Here is a 25,495-nt window from a genome sequence, read left to right on the forward strand (position 1 = left end):
AACACAAGCACACATTGTGTCTACCAATTAATATGTGTTCAGATTTGACTTCTACTAAAACTTTAAAAAGTTCTTTTTGAGACATCAGACTTACAGAAAAGTAAAAGAAACCCCTAAAATCCTGGACCCAGATTCACCAGTTTATGTTTGTTATGCCACCCTCTCCATGTTGTGTGTATTGCATGTTAGATTAACCCGTTCTTGTGTCTTCTTTCTGAGTTACCGTGGAAAAGCCTTGTGGCCTCAGCAAGATGAGATGACCTGAGTGCACGCCACCTTAACCTTTCCCAGTAGCAGCAGGCACAGTCACTAACGTGACGCCACATGAAAGGCTATATTAAAACATCGCTCTTTCCATGAGTTTCTATGTGTGTATGCACTATCTTAACAGCCTGCTTGTGTATCCTATAATGTCTTCTAGCCTCACTGTAATTAAACTAGTAAGTAAAGGTGTTTGGGGAAGTGGCCTTCGTATATAGCTACGTAACATTAACTTCTCGTTGGAAAGGTTTCTGTTCCTAATGGAGTAGCATGTTCTAAGGCGATAACCCATTTTTCCTTTTCTCAGATCTCCCATGAAAAAAGAAAATTAAAAAGACTTCACAGTATGCATTTATGCTTGTTTGCAGAAGACCCATTTGAGGACTTTTTTGGAAATCGCAGAGGCCCCCGTGGAAGCCGGAGCAGAGGTGGCACAGGATCCTTTTTCTCGGCCTTCAGTGGGTTTCCGTCTTTTGGAGGTGGATTTTCTTCTTTTGATACAGGTACTAAATTCCTAGTTTAATATCTCCTGTATCTGAACAAAAATTGGGTCTTTAAAACTATCCATTTAGTTAGAGAAGATTTGAAGTGTGTCTATTCCTTTTAGTAGACTTGTACATTTGTTGGTATTTTTTGTATTACAAATATGTGCTTAATAAACTACATTTCTTCTTACTCTTCCAAAGAATGTTGCATTTGAAAACTCAATTCTAATCTTACTATTAAAGGGCAAAATGTAACGATTTTTTTTGTTGTTGTTAAAAGTAGTAATGTGTTTTTTTTGATGAGTGCTGAAAAACCCACCTAGCTGATCTCAGTAAACCTGCCCTAAGCGGTGTTTTGGGCCAGTAGCGTAGTAGGAGAACAGGACATGAAGGAGCCAGGTTGGGCTTTAATACTGACTGCACGGTCTCAGTGTGTGAGCAGGCTGGCCGCTGAGCGCTCATTTTCCACACTAGTAAAGTGCAGCAGTTAACGATCGCCGACTATACACACGGTTGTTCGTGGTTAGTGTGTATAAAGGCAGCTTATGACTGGAGTAACATGCGTGTATCACGATAGAATCATTTGCTTCACCTAAAGAATTAGAAACTTGATCTGCTACCTCTGTTTTTGAGGAAGCTGATCCAGTTCTCTTTTACTGGAAGAGTTTTTTTGTTTTTTTTTTCCTCCCTTGATTATCTTGTTTTTAAGTCTTTGTGGTAAGAATTGGCAGTGCATATTATAGATGATGTTCTCTTCGTAATACAGCTGAGATTTTACTCCCTTTCTAATATTGTGCAGATATTTAATATTTAGGTAGTCGGCTCATTTGGTTGGACTTCAATACACAGAGCAGTTTTTGACATACGTTTCACCCAACAAATCTTTTATTAGATGCCATGTCATACACTAATCACAGGGTAAGGGAGAATAACTGAATTTAGTTGGTAAACATATCTGGAAAATAGTGTTTTATTTAAGAAATGACTGGCTAATAAGCGGAGTAGAGTATGTGAGGGTCAAGTGGTCCCTGCCTTCAAGGAGCCTTGTAAACCAGTGTGAGAGCCCAGGCTCACTCCAGACCTGTGCTATGGGGAGTGGCCACCAGCTGCGTGTGGCCATTGAGCGCTTGAAATGCGGCCAGTTACAACTGCGATGTGTTACAGATATAAAATATATGCTGGATCAGCTGGCTTGTGCTTGACTCTGACCTAAGGGTTGGTGGTTCAGACCTGCCCTGCTGTGCTGCAGAAGAAAGATCTGACAACCTGCTTCTGTAAAGATCACAGCCAAGAAAACTGTGGAGCGGTTTTACTCTGTAACACGGGGTCACTGTGTGTCAGAATTGACTGGAGGACAATGCGTTTGGTTCTTTTTGTTGTTAGTGTTACAATTGCAAAATATGTGCTGGGTTTTGAAGATTCAGTAGGAAAAACAGTAACATCTCAATTTTTTATATTACATGTTGAAACAGTATTTTAGATAATATTGGGTTAAAATAAAAGCAACTGTTTTCTCTTTGTATTTTTCAATGAGGCCAGTAGAAAATTTAAAATTACTGCTGTGGCTCATATTATATTTCTTTTGGACATCAGTGGTTGTAGGTAGTGGTTGAGGTTACTGAATCATGTTTAGAGTATTTGGGATATTTGTTTTATATGTAGGTATTTTGGAAGTGGGACAAGTATTAATCTCTTTAAACAAGCCAACTAGCCTTAGAATATCAGAGATGGCCAGATTTAGTGAGAAACAGTGATAAGTGATGACTAATGTAGATTTTTATCCCTTGGAGTCACAATGCAAGGAGAAGGTAAGCAGAAGTTAGGTTTGCCACGTGTGGAGGTGAAGTCACTGTGTAGAATAGAGCTGCTGCATATTGTCATCTCGCTCCAGCTGTAACGCATGGTGCCAAGTAGATTATCCATAAATAGGACAAATCTTTAGAATTTGGAAATGCCAGCAAGTTTCAGCAAAGCACTGGTATGTACAGGAGAAAGAGAGCACAAGAGAATATGACTTAAGAAATAGCTGGTTCTCTGGCTGATTCCCCAGAGTACACATTTAATGGTTCAAAGCAGAATACAGCAGTCTTCTTTCCTTTGGGTACTGTTGCAGTTCAGCTTCAACATGGACTCTTGTGCACTTTTGATCCATTTCTGTACGTGTTTGTTACTCATTGGTTCCATGCACGTCTTTCTTAAATCAGATGATCTACAAAATTTGAAACTCACTGATTGTGTTAAATTAATATTTTCTATATTAGTCTCTAATTGTCTTTCTTTCCTGTTTTCCTACAGGATTTACTTCATTTGGTTCACTGGGTCACGGGGGCATTACTTCATTCTCCTCCACGTCATTTGGTGGCAGTGGGCTGGGCAACTTCAAATCTGTATCAACTTCTACTAAAATGGTTAATGGCAGAAAAATCACTACGAAGAGGTACAGTGGTATTATCTATTTTTAATATTTTAAAATAAGTATTCATTGATGGCCACGTTTGCTTTGCGTGTCGCCGCGAGCTTGCAGACTAGGCTGTACAGTAAACCTGGCGTTATGAGAGCCCTGTCTTTAATGTCTGAGTTAGGCGGCCAGAACTTTTCCTTTTTAATGTTTGCTTAATATTATTCATTAAAAGTAGTCTTTATTTAGGTTCATGTATAGTGTGTAATAAGTTTTCCTGGCATTGTTAGAACGGTAAATACAACTTTTTAAAACTTTTAAATTATTGATTTAGCAGTATCTCTGCATGTATTTAGTCCTCAGCTATGTAGTATTTCAGGCAAAACTTTTTACTGGTGGTATAAATTTATTTTAGGAAAGATTCATTGTCCATAGGTTGGCTTGTTGTGTTTTTCAGCCTGAAAATTAGTTATTTCATGTATGTGTGTGTCCTTTAAAATTCTGGATATGTTCACATATATTTACGTAAAGAAAGGTTTTTAAATGAATTTTATCCTGCAGAATTGTTGAGAACGGTCAAGAGAGAGTAGAAGTTGAAGAAGACGGCCAGTTAAAGTCCTTAACAATAAATGGTAAGGAGCAGCTGCTACGCTTGGATAACAAGTAAATTCAACGCACGCATTTAACAGAAATGTTAAACTCTTACAAGCACCATTTGAGGATTAACAGGAACATTTTTTTGAAGATTTCAAACGAACTCTACTTTCAGTATAATTGTACCTAATCTAAAGTATTTATAAACAGCTCGTCGGAGCACCTATTTGTCATAGACTTTTGAGTTTATTGTTGGGACCACGTTAATAGGACCATTTTTTTTTTGTCTTTAAAATTGTTGTAAATTTATGTATGCACTTTGCTTTTTTATTAAACTTAATTGAAGGTGAACCGTGATTCTTGAGTAGAGCTAGGAGAAAATTGTACACTAACACCAGCATGGATCTTGCTTTTTCCATTTTGTTTGAAATGTGAGCCAAGTAGTTTCAGTCTGCTGTGAAGTTAACATTGCCAGGATGAATCTTCTACAAAAAAAATTGCAGTTTTTTTTTTTTAAACCCCCCCCGCCCCGTATTGAGTAGTGAAAGATATTAATACATTAATAGTAATGACATTTCTGGTTTAATATAAATTAAGGATGTTTTCTAGTTGTGCATGAATGCTGGCAACTTGGCAAGTTTTGAAAATTGTTTAAATATGTAATGTTAAGCTTAGGTTTAAAAGTAAAGCTGGTAAACTGGGTTTTTGTCATTTGCTTAAAAAAAAAAAAAAAAAAGAAAATAAATGCTCATGTGTTTGGTGCACTCTTTCATGAACGGGATCCGTAGCCTTCTTGTGTCTGTGTATGATTTTTGTGCCTGAGGTTCCAGTGTCACTTGACTGGCATTTCATCTCCTCATCGTAAGTGAACGCAGAACGCAATTTACGTGTAGACATTGAATTCAGTGTATTTTGAGAGTGTTTGAAAATTTTCCTATTGATGTTAAGGAGTGACTTGGCAATTTATTAGGGTAACATACCTGTGGGGGTGGGGAAGAAACAGCTTCTTAAAAGTATGTCCTGGTTCTTCGGGATCTGTGACTTGGTGTAAGTTACTTAAGGAGAGTGTACATGGTGAAGTCATGGAATGATTTAGATATGGGCCACAATAAAGGTATGTCTTTTGTTTTTCAGTCTGTAAAATCTGTCATGGTCACCACTGATAATTAGAATTCCAGCTGTAAAGAGTATTAAACTAGATTTCAGTTACGTTTAAACGATACCAGTCTGTTTTATTGTCTTGGAAATAAGCAGTGTGAAAAGCTGCTGGAAGGATGGGAAGTTTCTTTGGTTATACTCAACAGTTTTCTGTCAACTAAGATTGATAAGAAAGGATATGGAAATTGCTGGTCGCAGTGTCGTGTCTTTAAAGAACATGATGTATTTAATAAGATGTTTTAGAAACTGAAAATAAGCAGAAGGTATTTTAAGCAACCTCATAAAAAAAAAACAAAAACCCAGTGCCGTCGAGTGATTCACAATCTCTTAGGAGCTTAAAAAAAGCAGCAGAAGTTGGTATTTGGGGACAGTTGAACTAAAGGGAACAACAGTGAATGGTATCTTAAATACGCTGGACTTAAGAGTAGCTCGTCTCAGCGCCCCACGCCTTTAAGTAAGATAGGTGTTTAGCCATGCCACACATGGGGAAACCAGTAAAAATTTTCTCTGTGTGTAGTGTTGTGAAATCTAGTTTCCCAACTAGACTTTTAGTGCCTACTTTTGCTGGTGATATCAGGGTAGCTTCCTTCTTTGTTACTAAATGAGAAATTCAGGTAGATACCCTAATTAGTAATTAATTCAAGTAGATACCTAATAATACCAAATAGTACTGAAGCTGTTTGGATTTGGAGTTTTATGTTTTTCATTAATGGGTGTGATGAGCCAGTGTTATAGAGCAATCTTGAGATATCACCAAGGAGGAGACCGGGTAAATGAAAAGTGTTTCAAAGGAAAAGAGGGCTGATCTGTCCCATGATTGTTAAAGTACACCAAGAAGCATTTTGCTATAATTTTGATGTTTTTCAACATTTTTTTAACATCCTGCTGTGTTCCAGACGTGGAAATGTTTAATATAACTTTAGCTGTAAACAGTTTACTTAACTCGATGTTGCTGGTAAAAGATGTTTGCCTCTAAGGAATCTTTTTGTGAAGATTTTTTCATTTTTTTGAGGGGAGCATCACAGTCAAATGTTCATCCTTTACGTTTGACAACATTTTCTTTATTCTGCTCTTTTATTGATAAAGAATTTAATTTTACTACATTATTAATAAGGTAGAAAAAGTATTTATGAGGCTTAGTAGTATTATTAAACTTATTAATATTCTATTAACTGAAAAAAACAAAAGGAAACTCAATTTCCAGCTCCTGTGATGTTTTTTTCTGTTGTATATAGGGTTGCTATGAGTCGGAAACGACTCGATGGCACCTAACAGCAACAGCAGCAACATGTTGTTAAGGAACCCTGGCTGTGTGTACAGTGGTTAAAGTGCTCGGCTGTTAACTGAAAGGTCAGCGGTTTGAACCCACCAGCTGCTCCAGTAGGAGGATGTGGCAGTCTGCTTCTGTAGAGATTACATCCTTAGAAACCCTGTGGGGCAGTTATGCTCCATTTGTAGGGTTGCTGTGGGTTGGAATTGACTCAAGGACGATGGGTTTTGGGTTTGATGATGTTAGAAGATGGCTGAATTCTATATTTGGTCAGGGGTGGGGTGGGTTGTGATGGGACGGGGGAGGAAAGGCAGTGTCGAATGCACCATTGCGGAGATTTAAAAAGTTCCTGCTTCCCTGGTTAATGTCTCTTGTTCTTCCCTGCATTTCTTATCACCATGCAACTTAAAGAAAAAAATTAATGTTTGCCTAAAAAATATTTGAATGAATGTGACTTTTGACTTACAATAGGAATACTTATAGTATTTATCATGAGAAACAATTTATCAGTGATGCTGTGTTCGAAACATAGATGGAATTCTTCTTTGGGAATATGATATTTTTACCGCTGTTGAATCTTGTTTCTCTGATTTTGGGGGAAAGAAATCAAAGGGATTGAGTCCAGAGGACTCTAAAAAGAGTTAGGAAATTGTTTTGAGCATTGGTAGCATCATTGAAATAAATGATTGGGAGGAACAGAATTTAATTGAAACGAAAAGTTCTGGTAAATTCGTCCCTTTACTTGGTGTTTTTAAAAATCATGTTGCCATCGTGAATGCCTATGAAAATAGCTCACTCTGAATCCTCAGCCCACACGTGCCTGTATCCAGGTGTGCACAGTCCAAGGGCGGGACCCCACCTCACTGTGAGGTGCTGTCTGTTATATTTGCTTTGTGTTCGCTCCTTTTTGGGAGAGTAGGGTGGACTCCTATTGTTCATTAAAACTGAGACGAATTCTGTTTTAATTTCCCAAAGCGAAGTTTTGAGGGGACGTCAGTTGGTGCGTGTTCCATCTCTATGCTATTCCCCTCTGTCCTGTAACCTCTCCCGGTTGGCTGGATTCAGGGTTCAGTTCTGGGTTTTCCCCATATTCCCATCCTTTTACAAAATAAAAGCCTAAAATCCCAAGGAGTCCAGGTTTGATTTTAGAAACTTAACAACTGTTTATTCATGTCACAAAAGATGTCAGTAGTGGCGTTAATGGTGATTCATTTTTTTTCCTTTGAACCTCTTTTAAGGTGTAGATTTTTAGAAGTTTGTAGAGTTGTCTTTAGAATTTACTAAAGTTATTCTCATATACTGAATTTTCAGAACCTGTGTACATAGTTTGCTGAAGTAGATACTCATTACAGTACGGTAAAATTTGAGGAATACTTTTTGTGGGAAGATTGATTCTTCAAACATAGATGGAATAAAGGGTCTTTTCAGTTCATTTTTGTTGTATTATCTGCTGAAGCTGATTTTGTCTTGATCATCTGCTAGCTTCTGACCTGTCATCACTCTCTTTGAGGGGAATGCTAATCTTTTTTTTTTTTTTTAAGCAGTGTGTCATTAGAGATATTTCCTTTTTCAGAAGATCCAACAGTTACTTAGGATTACTTCTTCTTACCTGCTGTTGCTTCTCAGTGATGACCTAACTTAATTATTAGCAAGTTTAATAACAACGGAAGTAGAAATTATCATTCTGGAGGTTTTCAAATGCAAAATTATGTTCGATGAGTTTTAGCATTTGGTATACTGTGTTCTTTAAAGGGGGGGTTGGACTATAACCCAGATGTACATCTACATTGGTTGGTTTAATGGTGAAGTCCTCTAACAAATAATATTGTACGTTTGCTAAAATTATTAAATTCTTCCTCTATCACCATTTCCTGAGTCTTATTTTGTTTTAGAAGCTTCAAGAACTAATCTACTTTATAAAGCAAGACTTCTGCGCGTATGTTGAATGTGGTCATGTGGGCAATTTTCAGTGCTTGTTTCAACACCACAGAGAATGCTCATCCTAGCAAACGTAGTAACTTGGGGAATGAAATACAGATCTTAGTGCTGAGTTGTGACAAACAGCTGAAATACCACATGCAAAAGTTTCTCTTTTGTGATTGAATTAGGTACTTCATCTTACTATTTGAAAAGAATCAAAGGAGGGAAAGTTACAGAATTTTTAACGAATCTGTGGCTTATCTTAATGGGAAATGTAGAAATCACTGTGACTAGTAACTTCCAGAGACTTGAAAACTCGCCCTGATTTTGGAGTCGAATTAGAAAGAGGGAAGTGTAGCTTGGCACTGAGGGTGGTCTGTCACTGTTAATCTGCTTTTGTAAATCTTTGCTTCCTTGTGCAGTGTGTCAGTTGATCTAGTCAAAACTATTTATTAAAAGTTAACTATATAATCTGGGTTGGTTATGTACTTAGTGGAGAACCCTGACTAGGCCTTTTCCCCTTTTAAACCTCCTGCTCTTGAATTCAGAAAACAGAAGAACCCTGTTTCTGGAGACCAACCCCTCATAAGAATATGGCCAGGAAAGACAGGAAATTTTTGTCTGATTTGTTGCTGCTGTATCCCCGCAATATGTGTCCTTTAAGCTTTCGGTCATATTGCAGAATAAGTCCAGAACAGTGATCATGTCACACCTACTTGTCTCTGTAGTGTTCCCTGGAACATTGACTTGTTACAGTTTATCGAGGAGCACATTACCTCTCATTCTTTAAATATGCCAATTAATGACTAAGTCAGATTTTGGAGGGCTCATGTCATGGTCAGTATTGCAAGGAGATGTGTCTTGATTTATGGCATTTCGCTATTCCTTGGAGAGTATTTATATAGATGATCACATTTTATAGCTGATTATCCTGGTAGGATTGATCTGTTTCTCGTAAAAAGAGAAAAACTCTGTCATCCCATTCTCACCCATTCACTTGTTCTTTCTTCTTTCTGCCGGCCTGTGACCATACACCGTTATTGACGGGCACTTGGGGCATCACTAGAAAATAACCTAGAAAAAAAGAGAGAACAGGCTTTTATTATTAGCAACTTATGGGGAGATTTCAGAGAAGCCTTGGAGCTCTCAGGAAACCCTGGTGGTGTAGTGGTTAAGTGCTGCAGCTGCTAACCAATAGGTCGGCAGTTCGAATCTGCCAGGCGCTCCTTGGAAACTATGGGGCAGTTCTGCTCTGTCTTGTAGGGTCGCTGAGTCGGAATCGACTCGATGGCAGCGGGTTTTGTTTGGAGCTCTAAATATTGCAGAAGCTGTATCGGATCCTTCTTCCTGCCACTTCTATGAATAAGACACTTGTTAGCTTCCTGTGAGATCAGCATTGTACTCAGACCTTTGAGAAAGAAAGTTTCTTCTGCCTCCCAGGAGCTCAGCTGAGTTGGAAAGCGGCAGCATGCCTGATAATGAGGCATGGTTGAATCATACAAGTAAATACTACAGAAGTTGAGTAGAGGAAAGATGGCTTACGTGAGAATGAGAGGCATTTAAGCTAAGTCCTTAAAAGTGGGTGAGAGTTGAGTAGTTAAAAGTGACGGCACTGGTAGGAACAATAGCTTAATAAGTAAAAAGATGACAGCTAGTTAGTGTAAGGCTCATGGGAGAGGTGGCAGATACAGTTTGAATAGTAAAGATGTGGTCATCTCTCCATCCCCAAATGAGCAAAAAGTGAAAATATGTTTTATGGATTTTGTAGCCTGTATGAGACTTGTTTCTGATATATTTCCCCAAAATGTAGAACATCGATGCTAATGAGCCCGAAGCCAAAGCAGAAGACATCTTTCCTGAAACTTTAGGGGTTGCTTTACGTAATGCCAGCAGTCTAATAAAACTAGTAGTATCCAGGATTCAAAGGAAGTGAGTGCTGTTCTCCACGAGTCATTTCAGCAATCCCTTGCACGATCTCTTAGTGGGTCCATGGCCTATTCAGTGGATGCCCACAGTTATACACAAATGAGCTGAGATAATCTAGTCAAGGGCATTGGAAAACATGAAGTGTGCTGTATGAAATGGGATTGAAGGAAAAGGCTCCTTAAGGTCCAGAGAACGGAATCCTGGCCTTCCATTAGCGTGGCGGACTGAATTCCCAGTCCATCGTCTGTGATGGTGGCCGAGATCAATCTACCTAGTCAGTGGCTGGGGACACAGAACTTTGTTTATTGGGTTGATGTATGCACACATTTAGAATTGATGCACAGTCATGTATTACTCACCATGAAGAGTAAGCTCCCAGCAGCAGTGGATTAGAGTGGGACTTTCCTTACACACTTTCTCATGTTACCTGTTAACAGTTTTTAAACTGTGCGTTTCTTCGGGTAATTAGGCTGAGCACCTTGTTTATATGTGTGTTAACCTATATGCCTGTAGGGACCCATTCTGTAATACTTTGTTAAACCTGTGTTGTTGTGTGAAAGTTCTGTGAAGCCGTCATTTATTCTCATAGCTTACTAATACGATAGTCTTTATTTTTCATTATAGACAGATGTCATGTGGGGGGTGGGGGGTAGGGCCCTGGTTTTAATGATGTCTTTCCCACACATGAATATTTCCTCATATTTGCTTTTTACTTTTACCTATGTTCGTTTGCTTCTTTAATTTTCTGAAATGTTCATACGTGTTAAATATCTGACTTATGTCCAGATTTCTTGCCATTGTTATTAGCTATTGAATTTCTGTTAGGGATACGTCTATTTTTGGAGTCTTCAGTTCTTTTTGTTGTTTATTTCTCTGCCACGATCACACTGTATCAATTATAGTAGTTATCTAAAAGGGCAGTTATTTAAAAAAAATCTTGGCTGTTTACATTTATAATTTCAAATTAAATGTTCAGTTAGTTTAAGTACCTCCCCACCATTTCAAATTAATAGTTTAATTTGGGGGAAATCTTGATACTCCAGGAAAAGTATGGTGATGGTTATATTTTTCCTTTTTGAAAAAACTTTTACATGTACATATAAAATCAATGCTGTCTTCATATAGGTGTACACATCTTTGGCCGGTGTTGCTAGTTGAAGCTGGCATCTTTGTGTGTGTTTTCTCAGTTGTTGTTATTGATAATGGCAAGAAAATCAATAAGCCTTTATGTTGCTTTTATCCTTCCACTCTACTATTGGGTTTCTCTGAATTTTTGAGGAGGAAGGGAATATCATACACTTTTTAAACTAGAAAATCCTATTTTTTTTTTTCACTTTACCTCTCATTTTTTCTTACTATTGCTGTCAGGCACTTTGTCTTGCTGATTTTAGTATTGTACTTTGTGACTCTTGCTTTCTTTGAAGAATTAGTTATTGTGTTTAGGACTAGAAATCTCACATTTTACAGTTTTTACCAGAAATAGCTGCTATAATTTACTCATTAACTTCCTGGGCCTTTTTCAAGTAATACTGTAATTCCTTGTCTTTCTGTTTTAAAAAACTACATGGCACTGTGTGGTTCTATTTGCCTTAAATTTTACTTAGAAATTTAGATTGGCCTGATGAGGTACGGCTCATGATCATGTGTTGGTATTTAGAATGTTCTGGTTTCTCAGAGTCAGTTGGGAAGTATTCCATGTGTTTCCGTTCCCAAGACGAGAGTCGACTGGTCTGTGTAGTCACCTGGACAGGACTTATTTTATACTTCTGACCTTTAAATTAAAAAAAAAAAAAAAAAAAAATTTTTTTTTTTAAAATTCTTCTATTACTGGTTTGTTCAGGCTTTCTTGTTTTTATCAGTTTTGTGGTTTATATTTTAATTGAAGTTTTCAATTGATCTGTGAGGGTTAGGGCAATGTGTGGTTATATTCTTTCGGATTCCTTATATTTGTTTTTTTTTATCCTGAGGCTTTTCAAGTCTTAACCTGTTTTATTAGTCCCTCCTGAAGAACTTGAATGAATGTCTAAGTTTTATTTTAAATTCTTACTACTGTTGTTTTTTGGTTAATTGTGCTTCTGCACAATATTTGTAGCTTTTTATTTATAAACATAATAATTTTTACAATTAAAATTGCTTTTGAGTTTGACTTTGGCTATGTTTTGATAGGATTTGCATAGTGGTTCAGAGCTACGGCTGTTGACCCAAAGGTCAGCAGTTCGAATCCACCAGGGGCTCCTGGGAAACCCTATGGGGCAGTTTTTCTCTGTCCGGTAGGGTCATTATGAGTCGGAATCAACTTGATAGCAACAGGTTTTAATGGGTTTTGAGATTGACTTTGGCCATATTTTGATTTTGATATAAAATATTTATTTTTCTGATTTCTAAATTATTTTCTCTTTTATTTCCCTTTTTTTTAATTCAAAACATGGTTTATAAAATATCTATTTCGGGGGTGGGGTAGAGAGTTTGGGGCAGTTTTTATCTTGTCAAGTCTACCTTTGTTGGTTTTTTTCCTATGTACTCCTGTCTAGAATTTTTTTTAATGTTTAAAATATTAATCCATCTAGAATTTTCATGTCTAACTTTTATGAATGACTATTTTCATCCTTTTCCAACTATGACTTAATAATTTTAATAATTTTCTTCTCTTTTGCAGGTTTTTTAGGGGGGGGGAGGAGTTTATCGAGATTACTTATGGTGACTGAGAGTCCCTGGGTGGTGCGAGTGGCTAAAGCCCTTGGCTGCTGACCATAGGTTGGACGTTTGAGTCCACCCAGAGGCTCCTTGGGAGAAAGACCTGGCTGTCTGCTTCCCCAAGATCAGCCACCGAAAGCCTTAGGGAGCACAGTCTCCTCTGACAGACAGGGGTCCCCACGAGTTGCAGTCGACTAGGCAGTGACTGGTTCTTATAGTGAATAAATTTGTTAAGGAATGATGCTGTTTAATTATTTTAAAGGAGGGAGAAACAGCATACCTTGGCCCTTAAATGATCACAGAAAGAACAATTTTGTCTTTACTTTAAGATGTAAACTTAAAAACGTATGGAAGGCGAGGATTTAGCTATTTGTCTTTCCACTAGTTGTACCAGTGTAGGAAATTAAAGCACTAAGCATTCCTGGCGACTGAGGTCCCGCCACTGTAGTGTATAGTGATGTTAAAAGTATAAAACTCGTTGGCCCTCAGGTCACTTCCGACTCACGGCGACCCTGTGTGTGCATAGTAGGACTGCACCATAGGCTTTTCAGAGCTGTCACCTTTTGGAAGCATCCCCAGGCCTTTCTTCCAGGGCACCTTGGGTGCATTTGAGCTGCCAGTCTTTGGTCAATAGTCAAGTGCTTATCCATTTATGCCACCCGGGGTCTCCTGTATCAAGTGTAGCAGATAGCAATATCAAGTGAAAAATCTTGAACATTTAGAATTTGACTTGTAGAATTAACGTTATCTATTTTTGCCACCCCCACCCCATCCCTTATTTTGAGAGGGATAATTCCATAGGAACCTCATTAGGTGAGTGGTCTACTGCCCTGTTCTCTGTGGACACGGGAGCTTAGGAGAGAATTGTTTGCACTGACTGATGCTAGGGTGACTTTGGTCTGCTTGCTTTGTATTATTTTGTTTAAAATAACGACACAAATTCCTTGGCAGACATCTTGCTTTGTCTAAATACTTTTTTTTTTTTTTAAATGTGCTTTTTAGGTGAAAGTTCACAGCTCAAGTTAGTTTCTCATACAGAATTTTGTACACATATTGTTATGTGACCCTAGTTGCTACCCCTGTAATGTGACAGCACACTCCCCCTTTCCACCCCAGGTTTCCCATGTCCATTCAGCCAGCTCCTATCCCTTTCTGCCTTCTCATTCTGCGTCCGGACAGGAGCTGCCTGTTTAGTTTCATGTATCTGCTTGAACTACCACACTCTTCACAAGTATTGTTTTATGTTTATAGTCCAGTCTAATCTTTGTCTGAAGAGTTGGCTTCAGGAATAGTTTTAGTTCTGGGTTAACAGAGAGTCTGGGAGCCATGTTTTCAGGGGCTTCTCCAGTCTCAGTCAGAACATTAAGTCTGGTCTTTTTACGTGAATTCGAGTTCTGCTCCACACTTTCCTCCTGCTCCATCAGGGACTCTGTTGTGGAACTTAAAATCTTCCCTCTCTTTGTCACCAGCAACACACATGCCCACACACTTTTACCATCTTCTAAATTGATCCTGTCCTTCTCAGGCCTGTGTCTCAGCTAAAGGATTGTGTGGCACCTGAGTCATTAGACAAAATTAACTTGGAGTAAGAAGAGGTACAGCGTGAACTGACATGGGTTTCATGTGGTTGTGAGTTGAGAGACCGTGGAGACTGAACTAAAGCCTGGGTGCTTCCAGGGGGTAGTTAACCAGTTCTACCTAGAATCTGTTCCTTTTTGCCCAACATACCGTATTCCACGTCTCCTACCGCTTTCTGGATTTTACGAAGGGAGTCAGTTGGCAGCTATCGTACGGTATCTTACTGTGTCACAGTACCAGAAGAGGGTTGTAAATATAATCCCAGGCTGTGGCTTCATACTTTCTAAAAGGGCTGGAACCTTTTCTTCAGGATATATTATTTTCCTAGTAAATAAAAGCAAAGAGACCAGCTCTGGAAAGAGATGCTGAGAGGTTTCCTCTGAGACTTAGGAACCTCAGACAAGTCAGTTATAAGTGGGTTTTCAGATGTAAACATGAACTATACTGTCTACCTTTTACAGACGAGAAAATGAAGGCCCATATTGCTTCTGCTTGCTTTGATTTTCATCTTAAATTTTCCTCAAACCAAATCAAACTCCCCAAGATAAGATGATAATAACAGCTAACAGTGCTGGGTTCCAGGCACCATGACATTTATCATTGCAACAGTTCTTTTGGGTAGATAGTGGTGTTACACTCATTTTACAGATGATATCGGCACAGAGTGGTTACATGGAATCCAGTCAGTCAGGCTCCAGGGTCCATGCTCTTAATCTCAGGATTCTGCACTGCGTATGTTTTCCCTAAGGACGCTGGTGCCTAAAACCGGCCACGTGCTTCATGAAAAACCCTGTATGGAGTAACTGTAGCTGAGTGTTTATCAGAAAGTTGCTGAACTGCACTGTCTTGTGGTAATAGAACACTTGGCCTAAATCACAAATGAACCTTTGGTGTTTCAGTCAATGCTGGTTGTGTGCAAGCCCCTTGCAAGCTGCTAAAAAGACAGAGACCCAGCCCTGTTCTTCTGTGCAGTCACAGGTAAGGGAGAGGTGATATGTATAAATAACTACATTGAAGAATACATATAAAATGCTAGAGTAGCAAGATTGGGGAGTTCCATTCTCTGGATATTGACAAGGTATTATATACACAAAATCTTAATGTGGATTCTGTATACTACACCTCTGAAGACTTTTCTTTTTGAAGTTGAGAGGGGCTTGGAGAGATGTGCTTCTTCCCAGTCCCCCTTCACTTCTTTCTCAGTCCATTTTTTTCTACTCTGTTCATGTTTCTGCTCCCAAAACTACCATCCGTTATCTACAAAGTCAGAGCCATTTTTAGTTCTTTTTCGTCCTTCATGTAATACTTCCAAGTATATTAACCAATAAATGAACTATGAAAAATTAATTGTAACATCTGTACCATGTAACTATTCTCCTACTCCTATTCACCTGCCTTGCTTTCTTGATTCATCTTCCAGTGAATTCCAGTGAAAATGTTCAGATTTTGTCTATAAAATGGCAGGTAGAATTAAATATTTAAAACCAATTAGGGGACTCTCCTTGTTGACAGGCGCCATTGAGTCAGCTCCAACTCATGGCTGCCTTATGTATAACAGAATGAAATGTTGCCTGGTCTTGTGTCATCTTGGCTTATGAGACACTATAATCTAGTTTCTGCCCACCTTTTGTACCTTCTGTCCCATTCCTTCTGCATACCTACTCTATATTACTTGCATTTAGTCAGACTACTTGCATTTCCCTAACTGGTCCTAGTCTGTACATTTTCACATGGTTTTCCCACATTCTTTTATGTATTGTTTTTCTTCCCCATGCTGGCAAATACATACTTGCATTTCTATACCTCAGCTCATATTTTGGTCTTTATATCACTAGCAGTTGGTCTTCAGCCCTATGTGTCTGCATAGCTTGAGGTAAGTTGCACTTATCCCAATATATTACCATTTTTTGCTTGCATTCATCCACCATTCACTCCAATGAATCTTCTCATGGGCCAGTGATATATTTTGGGATTTGAGTAATCTCAAATTGTGTTAGAGGTATTCGTGATTTGAATAAGTATGGAATTAACGCCCCCACCAAAAAAAGAAAGCAGCGGCAGTGGCCAGCTCCTCTTGAATTGTGCATATTTGGATAAAGTGATTCTGTTTTTATCTATGGAAGTTTGTTTTCATTTGCATATTATCAGCCAGACTCCTCTGCTATATTAGGACTCCATTTGGGGAAAGAACTGAAGCATTTGATAGGAGGGTTGAGCACATGCAACAGCTGCTGGTGCGTGCCTTTAATAGCTTCTAGATGATTTCAGTGTGTTTTGGCTCAGGGCGATACTGGCAGATCTTGTTTTTATTTTTAAGATTTACTGTTACAGGCAGGAGGTTTCCTAGTATATTTAGTTTCCCAAATGAAAAAGATGCTTGAACTGTTGTGACCAACCTAAACTTGAGTAATTTACAAGTTTTATAAGTTCATTTTGCGTAGGAAGAAGCTAGTGTAAATTATACCATAGATAAATCTGTAGGTTGTAGAATTAGAAGTCACTGTTTCTTCTATAATTAATGTGTATTGCTTTTGTAGTACAAAAATTGTTTAAACAATGAGTGGTAAATTTCCAAAAAAGAAGAATGGTTAAGTAAGTTCATGGAATACTGTGGCCAGTTAGAAAAAGTCTACAGAAGGAAGCAGACCGGGTGGCTGGCTCTCAGAAAGTGGATTGTGAGTGATGTCGGGTATGGAAGGGTGAGGCACCAGTGACAACGGGCAATTTTTGTTTTTTTATTAGGGAAATTTTAGATTATGCCAAGAGGAATCTTGTGGCTTTGTGAGACATTTACTTGATTTTTTTAAATGGACATTTGCTGGTATTCCGTTGACAAGTTAGGCAGTAGAATTCTTCAAGAGAAATCTTGCACAAGAAAAATAAAACGTTATGACTAGAACATTTCCTGAATTTGCAGCAATGTATGCCTAGGGATGCCTGTTTCTTCACCGACATGACCTGCCTTCTGTTATCAGGGAGTGATGGAAAGCCTTGGCTGAACTGTCCCCAGTCTGTGAAACAGTGTAGGTATTGCAGCTACGAGGCAGCTTCTCCTTCTCTGAAGCAGCCATATCATTTTAAGGGAGGCTCCCCCCTTGTAATTACTAGGTATTAGACGAATGGTACTACCTAGGTTTTGACTCTAAGATGGTTTTAAGGTAGTTTTGCCAAGGGAATGTGGGCATGGATTTAATTTTTAATATGGATTTTCAAAGTTGTTGTTCGGAAACTGTGTAGTACTTTTGTACCTCCCAGAAAAGTCTTCGTAAAAGTTAAAACAGGGTTTCCGAAGAGCAACAGATGGATTCGAACTGCTGACCTTTTGGTTAGCAGCCAAGCTCATAATCACTGTGCCACCAGGGCTCTGAAATGTTACATATGTTCGTTGTTGATAAGATTTTAATAAGATAGCTTGTTCTTTTTTCGGTTTTACTGTGAGGTGAATTAAAGTGAAAGAAGTGCTGGGAAAGGCCCGAACATTACTCACTGTGGGATAAACATGCCCTGGACCATATTTTAATAGACCATATTTAATAGTTGTTTGTGGCTTAATATGGTTGTGAACTCTGAAATGGACCTGGTAATAATAACCATTGAGTTGTTGAGGGACAAGCTGTTAATCTTTATCATTTTCTTGCAGGCCCAAACCCATCACCCATTGCTGTCAAGTTGATTCTGACTTGTAGCGACTCTATAGGACAGAATAGAACTGGCCCAAAGAGTTTGCAAGGAGCGCCGGGTGGATTCAAACTGCCGACCTTTTGGTTGGTAGCCATAGCACTTAACCCTTACACTACGACGGTTTCCGTGTAGCAGGCAGTTAATTCTTCCAAATGGCTTTTTAGTTCTCAGAGGCCCAGGATCAGCCATGACTTCAGTAACCGTTCTGAATCCCTCAGCACCACTGCTTTGCAGGTAGACCCACTGAATGGCTTTTCTGCATAATATAGGTTACAGTTGTTAACAGCTTCATTTGAAAGGTTAAATTGAAATTTAAAGATGGATGGGTCCTAAAGTTGGCAGTAAGTGAGCCCCTTATGAAAAAAGATGTGGTTGTGATACTGAGTTGGGTAGTCAAGATGTGGTAATTTTTTCTGGAACAATTTAAAAGCTTTTCCTCTTGCCATCCTTTGCCCTTTTTGTTTTAAAGAACTGTAATAATTTTTGTAGCTGATCTAGTGGTGTACATCATCATTTTCAAAGTGAAAAGTAGGATGATCTCTGCTCCAGAGGCGTTGAACTTACCACATGCAGTCCTCGTGAGCATTTTTTTGGGTGAAAGCCCTATTGAAAATGGTGTATTTTCATTACTTTAAACCATCGTTTTTGAAGGCCTAAGATCTGACTCTTCAAATAGACATATAACTTTGATTAGGTGAAATGTCAGTTGGGGCATAATAAAATTATTTCAATTTAGTAAATAATACTTAAACGATCATATGATCATTTTGAGCCCCCTACAGAGTGGCTGAGCCGCTTACTTCAGGCCACACAGGTGGTACGTCCACAGCTAGAGCCCAGGCCCTCCAGCTCCTGGTCCCGGCACTTGTTTCTTTATTGTGTGGTGCTGTGACTGCCAAGATATTTAATTTTTAGGAAGTTAAAAAAGTTTGATAACCTCTTCCTTGTTTTAAAATTGAGGCAAGGTAAACCAATTCTGATTGTATGAGAACAGTTCCTTTCTTAGAAGCTCACCGTTGCATCAGCATTACTTAGAAGCAATTGCGAGTGTGATATACTCTAAATTATTCCCACAGTTACTGTGGGCCATGTAATCACGGGTTCCTTAGCCTCTAAAGGGAGAAATGCTGATTTCCTTGCGGCGTTCTCAGGTTGCTGTGATAACCCACAGCGACATTTCTCTTTAATGGGTCTTTTCCGTTCTTCTAAACTGCTTCAACATACATTGTCACGTTCAACCCTGTTAGCTGCGTATTGTTCTTATTTTAAAGGTAAGGAAAGTGAAACCTCAAAGAAATACGAGACTTCCTCTGATTCTCACCGCTGCCCGTGTGGCTGGGCAGCGTGGCTGCGCGATGCAGCTGCCTCTGATCCTCACTACCAGCCCGTGGCAAGCAGTGCTGCGGACCTGCTGAAGTCACGGCTCCAGCCTCAGCGTTGCCACGAGTGGTGCCGTGTGGTTGCGTTTGTCTACACTCTTGGTACTGCCTACTTTTGATATTTCTTGTTCAGTTCTGTATGACTTACATACCTCCTCCCTTACTGTTAGCTTGTTTAAAATTGCTTGTAATGTAGGCCAGTTTCCATTTGGTGAAAGTGTTATGTGTACTTTTAATTTCTGAAGAAACCAAAGATACTTGGCAGTGAAGCCAGGTGTTATTGATAGGTAATACATACCATCCATTTTAACTTAGAGAATACCAGGAACTTCAGAAGCTCCACCTTTGCCATGGTAGTTGGATGGCACCATCATTCAAGAAGTGTGACGAAAACAGGCATGGAAAGCATCCATGGAATTCTGTGAGTGCTAAATGCAATGAGGCAAGAAGCTCGTCTTCAGTGAACCAGCTTGTAGGATTTGTGTCATTAGGGACAAGATCTCACTTTAAAACAATTGTTTTTATCTTGAAGGAAGTAGAATTTTCAGTCCATTTCTTCAGTAACAGGTGACCTAAAGTGGACATTGTTGATTCTGATTTTAAAAATATGTAATGCTCAGTATGTTGTTGCTTATTTGAACTAAGCTTCTTTTTGGCCAAATAATTTTTGCTTGGTTAGAATAAACAGGTATATTGTCTTAGTTCAGAGCAGCTCATTTTCCTTACTGCAAGATTTTCTTGCCAAGGAAAACCATTTTTGGTTTACATCATATGCACTGTTCTCCTCTGCTGGAGATCAGCAGTTTAGAAACTTAAAAGAACTTCCCATCCCCCTTTTGTCATCAGGCTTTTGGTCTACTTTGTGTTACTGTGCTAACCAAATTAGGAACCAGAATTTTTTTTTTTCTTTGGTAATGGGACTCCTTATGGAAAGATGGTATTTGATGCTGTCTGAATTCTTACTAGCCGGTTCTCGCTGCCAGAGAATCCAGGGAAAGGCTTGTGTTGTTTTGTGGGGGTCCTGGCCAAGCTAAGAGGTCGACGTGGTGACAGCAACTAATTGGATTCTGCTGCTTCAGCGTCTGCAATTTAATAGTAGGTTTCCTTTCTGAGGAAACCCTGGTGGCATAGTGGTTAAGTGCTACAGCTGGTAACCAAAGGGTCGGCAGTTCGAATCCGCCAGGCGCTCCCTGGAAACTATAGGGCAGTTCTACTCTGTCCTGTAGGGTCGCTATGAGTCGGAATTGACTCGACGGCACTGGCTTTGGTTTTTGTTTTCGGTTTTCCGTTCTAAACTTCAGGGTGCATCGCTGGATGCTGGGGTAGGAAGGGGATAAGGGAGCAGAAGAATATAGCAAAGAAATGTAACCCAGCGGCTACATTTTCTAAGCTTATGAGACCATTTGCATTCGTAGGGTTAGGAATTAGTGATTTTTGCTCTATTACATATTATTTTTAAAAGGTGTAGTTTAATGGTTATTTGTTTAAATATCAAACGGTAGTTTACCTATACCTTTATATGGTTTGAAACCTTCCTCAACACAAGAGGACAAACTAAATCCTAGAAACTTAAGCATAAATTTGTCTAGCTCGTGAAGTAGATTTATTTGGGTGGCATGGCCCGTAGATCCTACAAAATGCCGAGTGTCTCAGACTTCAGGCACACTGGAAGCAATGAAGTTAGAAATACGGAGTGTAGCATGTTGGGGAGAACTGGGAAGCAGAGAGGGATGTATTGTGGAGTAGTGTGTGAAATTTGCATAAATTAAAGCAAGCTTTTTGAGAGCAGCTTTGTTTTTGTGAGCTCCTTGGAGCCCTCAGACCATTTTGCGGTTGTTTTATTTCTGTGGGATAACTTGATAAACTCAGTGAGTTCCTTAAAGCCACTTTTGCATGCAAGTCCTATTCCAGGGTTTGTGTAAGGGCTGCTTTTTTTCAAATCCTAGGCCAGCAGACAGGAAGATCCTGTCTAGTGAATTCTCACAAACTCTTTGAGATTTATTTTCTCGTATAAGCAGCCTCAGCTCCCTCCTTCACCATGGTGAGTTAGAGGACAGTAGACCAGGATAAAGGTAGTCTAGTAGTATCCCAGGTTACTCTCTGTGGGGGCTTCAGAATTAATTTCATGTCATTCCTTGGCCTGTATGTGTGCCGTCTCTGTGGTGCTGTCTGCCTCAAAGGCATAGAGCCAGCCCTACTTTGACTTTGCATCACTTTCCTGGCTGAACTTTTAGGTTTGAGACATTTAGAACTGTCTTAGTGAAGCCCTAACAGGTGTGCTTGGTGCAGTGGTTCATTATTGGGGTGCACATTACAGTTACAGTTAACTAGTGACCTTTATAGACTCTCCATGCCAGTTTGCATCTTAAACCAATTAAATCAGAACTTGCAGCAGAACCTAGGCCATCAGTATTTCTAAAGCTTCCTACCTAGGTGATTATGGTGTGTAGACAAGATTGAGAACTGACAGCAGCTTGTTGTTATTCTAAGATGCCGCTTGGATCTGGGGGCAGAAATCTGGTGGCAGGGAAGCATTGTTAGAACAAGAAAGGTTATTAGATAATACTTGTTCCAAGACGTTTTCACAACTCTTCTGATTTTGTCCATGTGCCTCTAAGTGCAATATCACTACTCTCCTTACCCACTTACCCTTTTCTTCTCATTTCTCTTGCTCAGAGTTGTAGGAGGCTGTCTGATAAATTCAGGCATTTAGCAAGTGAAAACTTAGGAGCAGCGGGTCTTGAGCAGTCTTGAAATTTTGGAGAACCAGAGCCTGCCAGAGTGTTTTTGGTCCCGAATGGTTAAAATGATTGCAGTTGATCTTGCTGTTATCCTTCTTAAAACAATGGTATTCCTTTCTTTAGACATGCTTAAGAAAAAAAAAAAAAAAAGTTAAGTAGTACGTTTATGTCACCAGCAGCTCGATTATCAGTTTTGGGAATTGTGGCCTCCTGTTTTCTAAAAACACCTGTCAGTAGTACTGTGCTATGCATTTAGTATGTCCAAAAAGAGTGCTTGAATGAATGGATGGCTGCTGAGTGATTCTTTCCAGAAAATGTCCAGTGAGGATTTTGGATAAGGAAATCACTTAAACTGACTTGATTGTCCTTGAATAATACATGCCCATCTTCAAAACATGAGAATTACTGACTTGGGGCATGGAATGGCAAGTCCAAAGGAATATATAAAATGACGTGGTGGTGATGGTGGGTTACAGTTGGGGTGATACGTAGAGATTATATTTGCCCTCCCTAAGGAGCAGTCTACTTGGGTAAGTAAGATACTGTCATATGGAAGAGTTAGGTGCTAAATTATGTGTGTTCCTACCACTTGTTTCAAAAAGGGTTACTGTGGAGACTAGAGAACAGTAGCTTTCAACCCCAGCTGCATGCTGTAATCCCTTGAGAATTCCCACTGTAGTCCAGTAGGAGTTGAGACAAAGGAGTTCTGGCTTCCCAGAGGTGAGACCAGCAGCCTGAATGTTGAAGAGGATTTGCATAGGATGAGAGGATTGGGGACGGAGAATTTCCCTAGTAAGAGAAGCAGCTCAGGTAAGCATTCAGAGACCTATTAAGTTAGTCTTAAAGCTTTCCATTGGGCAGTAATAAGTAAGGAATAGGTGAGTTGGGGCCGTAATGATGGGACTTACAGGTAAAAATTGCAGTGCTACTTAATGATGGTGTATCCTTAAATTACTGGGATGATCTAAGGCCTTTGGCTTTTTCCCCTTTAGAGACAAACTTTATATATTGCTCCATGGTTACCCTGAATTCTAAAATTAAGTAATCTCTCCAGCCATTTGAATACCTTCTTAATGCCAAGTGTATCGTAAGAAATACAAAGTCTTCACCCAAAACAGGTATCTGTCTAGTTTGGGGAAATAACAAAAAGTTAACCCATAAACGTTCAATGTGTATATTTGATCCATTTGTCTATTTGGTTTCAAAATATCAAGCTTAACGTCATAGGATTTTATTTTCTATACAGTAAGTAAACACAACACTTACAAAACAATTCCGAAAGCCAGCCCGTTTCCGTGCATCGTAGGCATGGGAAAGATAGATAGCTTACTTAGTACAACCTGTGATGGTAGAAGCCACATCCAAAGGCTGATTTTTCTTAAGTAGATTATGACTTGCCTAGCCCCAGATGGACCCAGCCAAACTCTCGAGATGCAAGAAACTGAAAACGTTTGTCCATCAGTATTGTTTTAACTTGTAAACTAGCTCCACCAAAGACCAAGTAATAGAGAAGAACCAGATGACAGGCTTGCCATACACTGGAAATGAGGAAAACAAAAACCAGCAGTTACCTATGCAGATTCAGGTTTGATTCTTAAAGCAGGGGAGGTAAGTCTCAACTTGTAGTTGCAGCTGTGTGTGCAGAATTATGAATGACAAATAGTTGTTGGAGACTGAGCCGGGAGCATTCCACCTCTTTCTCGTGGAATACGACTGAATGAATGGTAGGGAAGGCTTGGTCCTGAGTTGACTTGAAATATCTGAGACTTCATGGCTGCTAGTGAGGTAAGTGCGATGAGGTAAAGAGGGCTGCCCCCAGCTCTGCAGTAAATCACAGTTGGAAGGTTGTAATGCTCACACTCCACTTAAATCGAAGAGCATCATTATTGACAAAACCAAAGTGGATTTTAAAAATACTGAATTTAGTATTCAGTCTGTCATATACCTAAAGCTTAAAAAATTTTTTTCTTAAGTACTACACTTTACTTGGCAAAGTATAATTTTTAAAAATTGCATCAGAATTTTTAGGTGCTTTTTCTTCTGCCGAGAAGGCAGGGGATGGGCTAGGAGACCTTTGAACCCAAGGAATCTGAACATTTTTAGTCCGTGTTCTACGCTTCCTGCTTTTATTTACATGGGATCCAATTTCTTTTTCCTTCCAAGGTGGAAAGAAGCTGATCATATGCCTTGGGTAATGTTTAATGCTAAAAGCATTTCTCCTTGGTTTCTGGGGTGACTGTTTGCCAACCATAGGGTGCCTAGTGACGGGGCTGTGACTCATCACCAGGGGGACACATGAATCACAGGATGCAGCCAGGTGAGCGCACGGAAACCTCACAGCCAAAACCTCTCTCCCGCTCCTCTCCCCCCTTCAGTTTCCTGGTATACTTTTGAAGTAAAATCCCGAACGGTCAGTTTTAAGAGCCATGTAACAGTAATTTTCATTATACCGTGGATCCCACTCCCTCACAGGGCTCCAGGTAGTTGGGAACATACCTGTGTTTTATTGACTGTGATGCTTAATGCTGGGTATTGCATTTCACAGAAGCCCCGGGGGGGCGGGGGGTGAAACTGCCCCCTAATTGCTATGGCAGCTTTTGACATGGAATTCGACCTTCCCCAGGAAACCTTTTTGATCTTCCCTTAAGCATTTCCCTCCCGCTGACAAGGATATTCAGTAGTGCTCTGTATATGGTTTTTTGATGCCTAAGTTCAAACCTGTGATACCCTTCATTTTGCTTGTTAGTTTTCCTTTACTCAGCAAAGCCAGAGAATTGTAGATTTGTGAGGGTCTTTGAAATCACCCAGACCAAATTGCTTATTTTTTTACAGGTGAGGAAACGGTCTGTGAGTGAAGTACTTACCCAAGATCAAAAAGACAGTCAGTCAGGTCTAGTGCTTCTGTTTCCTCTCAGCTCAGTAATGAGATTTGATTTTGAGACAAATGCAGTGAGTTCCTATTCTCTTGGTGCAGTACACCTTGTCAGGGCTTCTCAAGCGGGGTGCGGGAGGACTTGTGGCATGGGATATTAAAAATGTGGTTTGGACAATAGTGACATCTGTGAATGTCGTGTATAGGGTCACCAATCACTTCCTCTCAGCTTGTATGACCTGCTGGCACTGCTGAAAATAATTTGTAGTTATTTTGTTAAATGGCTCCCAAAATAACAACTGTTGCTTTTTATGTTCAAATGGTGGGGAGGTATGATTGGTATAAAAGATGAAAAATTGAGACCTGTTAATAAGTCGAGTCTTTGTCTTCAGTGGTGCAGTGTCTGAATTCTAGACAACAGTGGGACACATCTGTTGAGCACCTGCTGTGCTCAGTGCTGTAGGGGATTCAAAGGTTTTAATAAACTTAACACCCTCCTCTGACCAACTTGACACTTAATTTGGAAAACCTCTAACCA

The 25,495-nt window shown here is 39.4% G+C and overlaps 1 protein-coding gene across 5 annotated transcripts in view; it reads left to right on the forward strand.

Moving 5' to 3' along the window:
• DNAJB6 (DnaJ heat shock protein family (Hsp40) member B6) overlaps positions 1 to 25,495 on the forward strand; it is a 115,670-nt gene that overhangs the window by 57,268 nt on the left and 32,907 nt on the right. For 4 of the 5 annotated variants that reach the window (XM_064275140.1, XM_003420728.4, XM_064275141.1 and 1 more), the window contains 3 exons: positions 630 to 764; positions 3,042 to 3,183; positions 3,706 to 3,776. In XM_064275140.1, the coding sequence (XP_064131210.1) occupies positions 630 to 764; positions 3,042 to 3,183; positions 3,706 to 3,776 (348 nt within the window). Of the gene's footprint in view, positions 1 to 629; positions 765 to 3,041; positions 3,184 to 3,705; positions 3,777 to 19,236; positions 22,261 to 25,495 lie in introns of those variants that run through there. The other variant, XM_064275139.1, reaches the window with a different exon arrangement.

The sequence above is a fragment of the Loxodonta africana genome, chromosome 22 (assembly GCF_030014295.1).
Source record: "Loxodonta africana isolate mLoxAfr1 chromosome 22, mLoxAfr1.hap2, whole genome shotgun sequence".
In the NCBI taxonomy this organism is placed as follows: domain Eukaryota; kingdom Metazoa; phylum Chordata; class Mammalia; order Proboscidea; family Elephantidae; genus Loxodonta; species Loxodonta africana.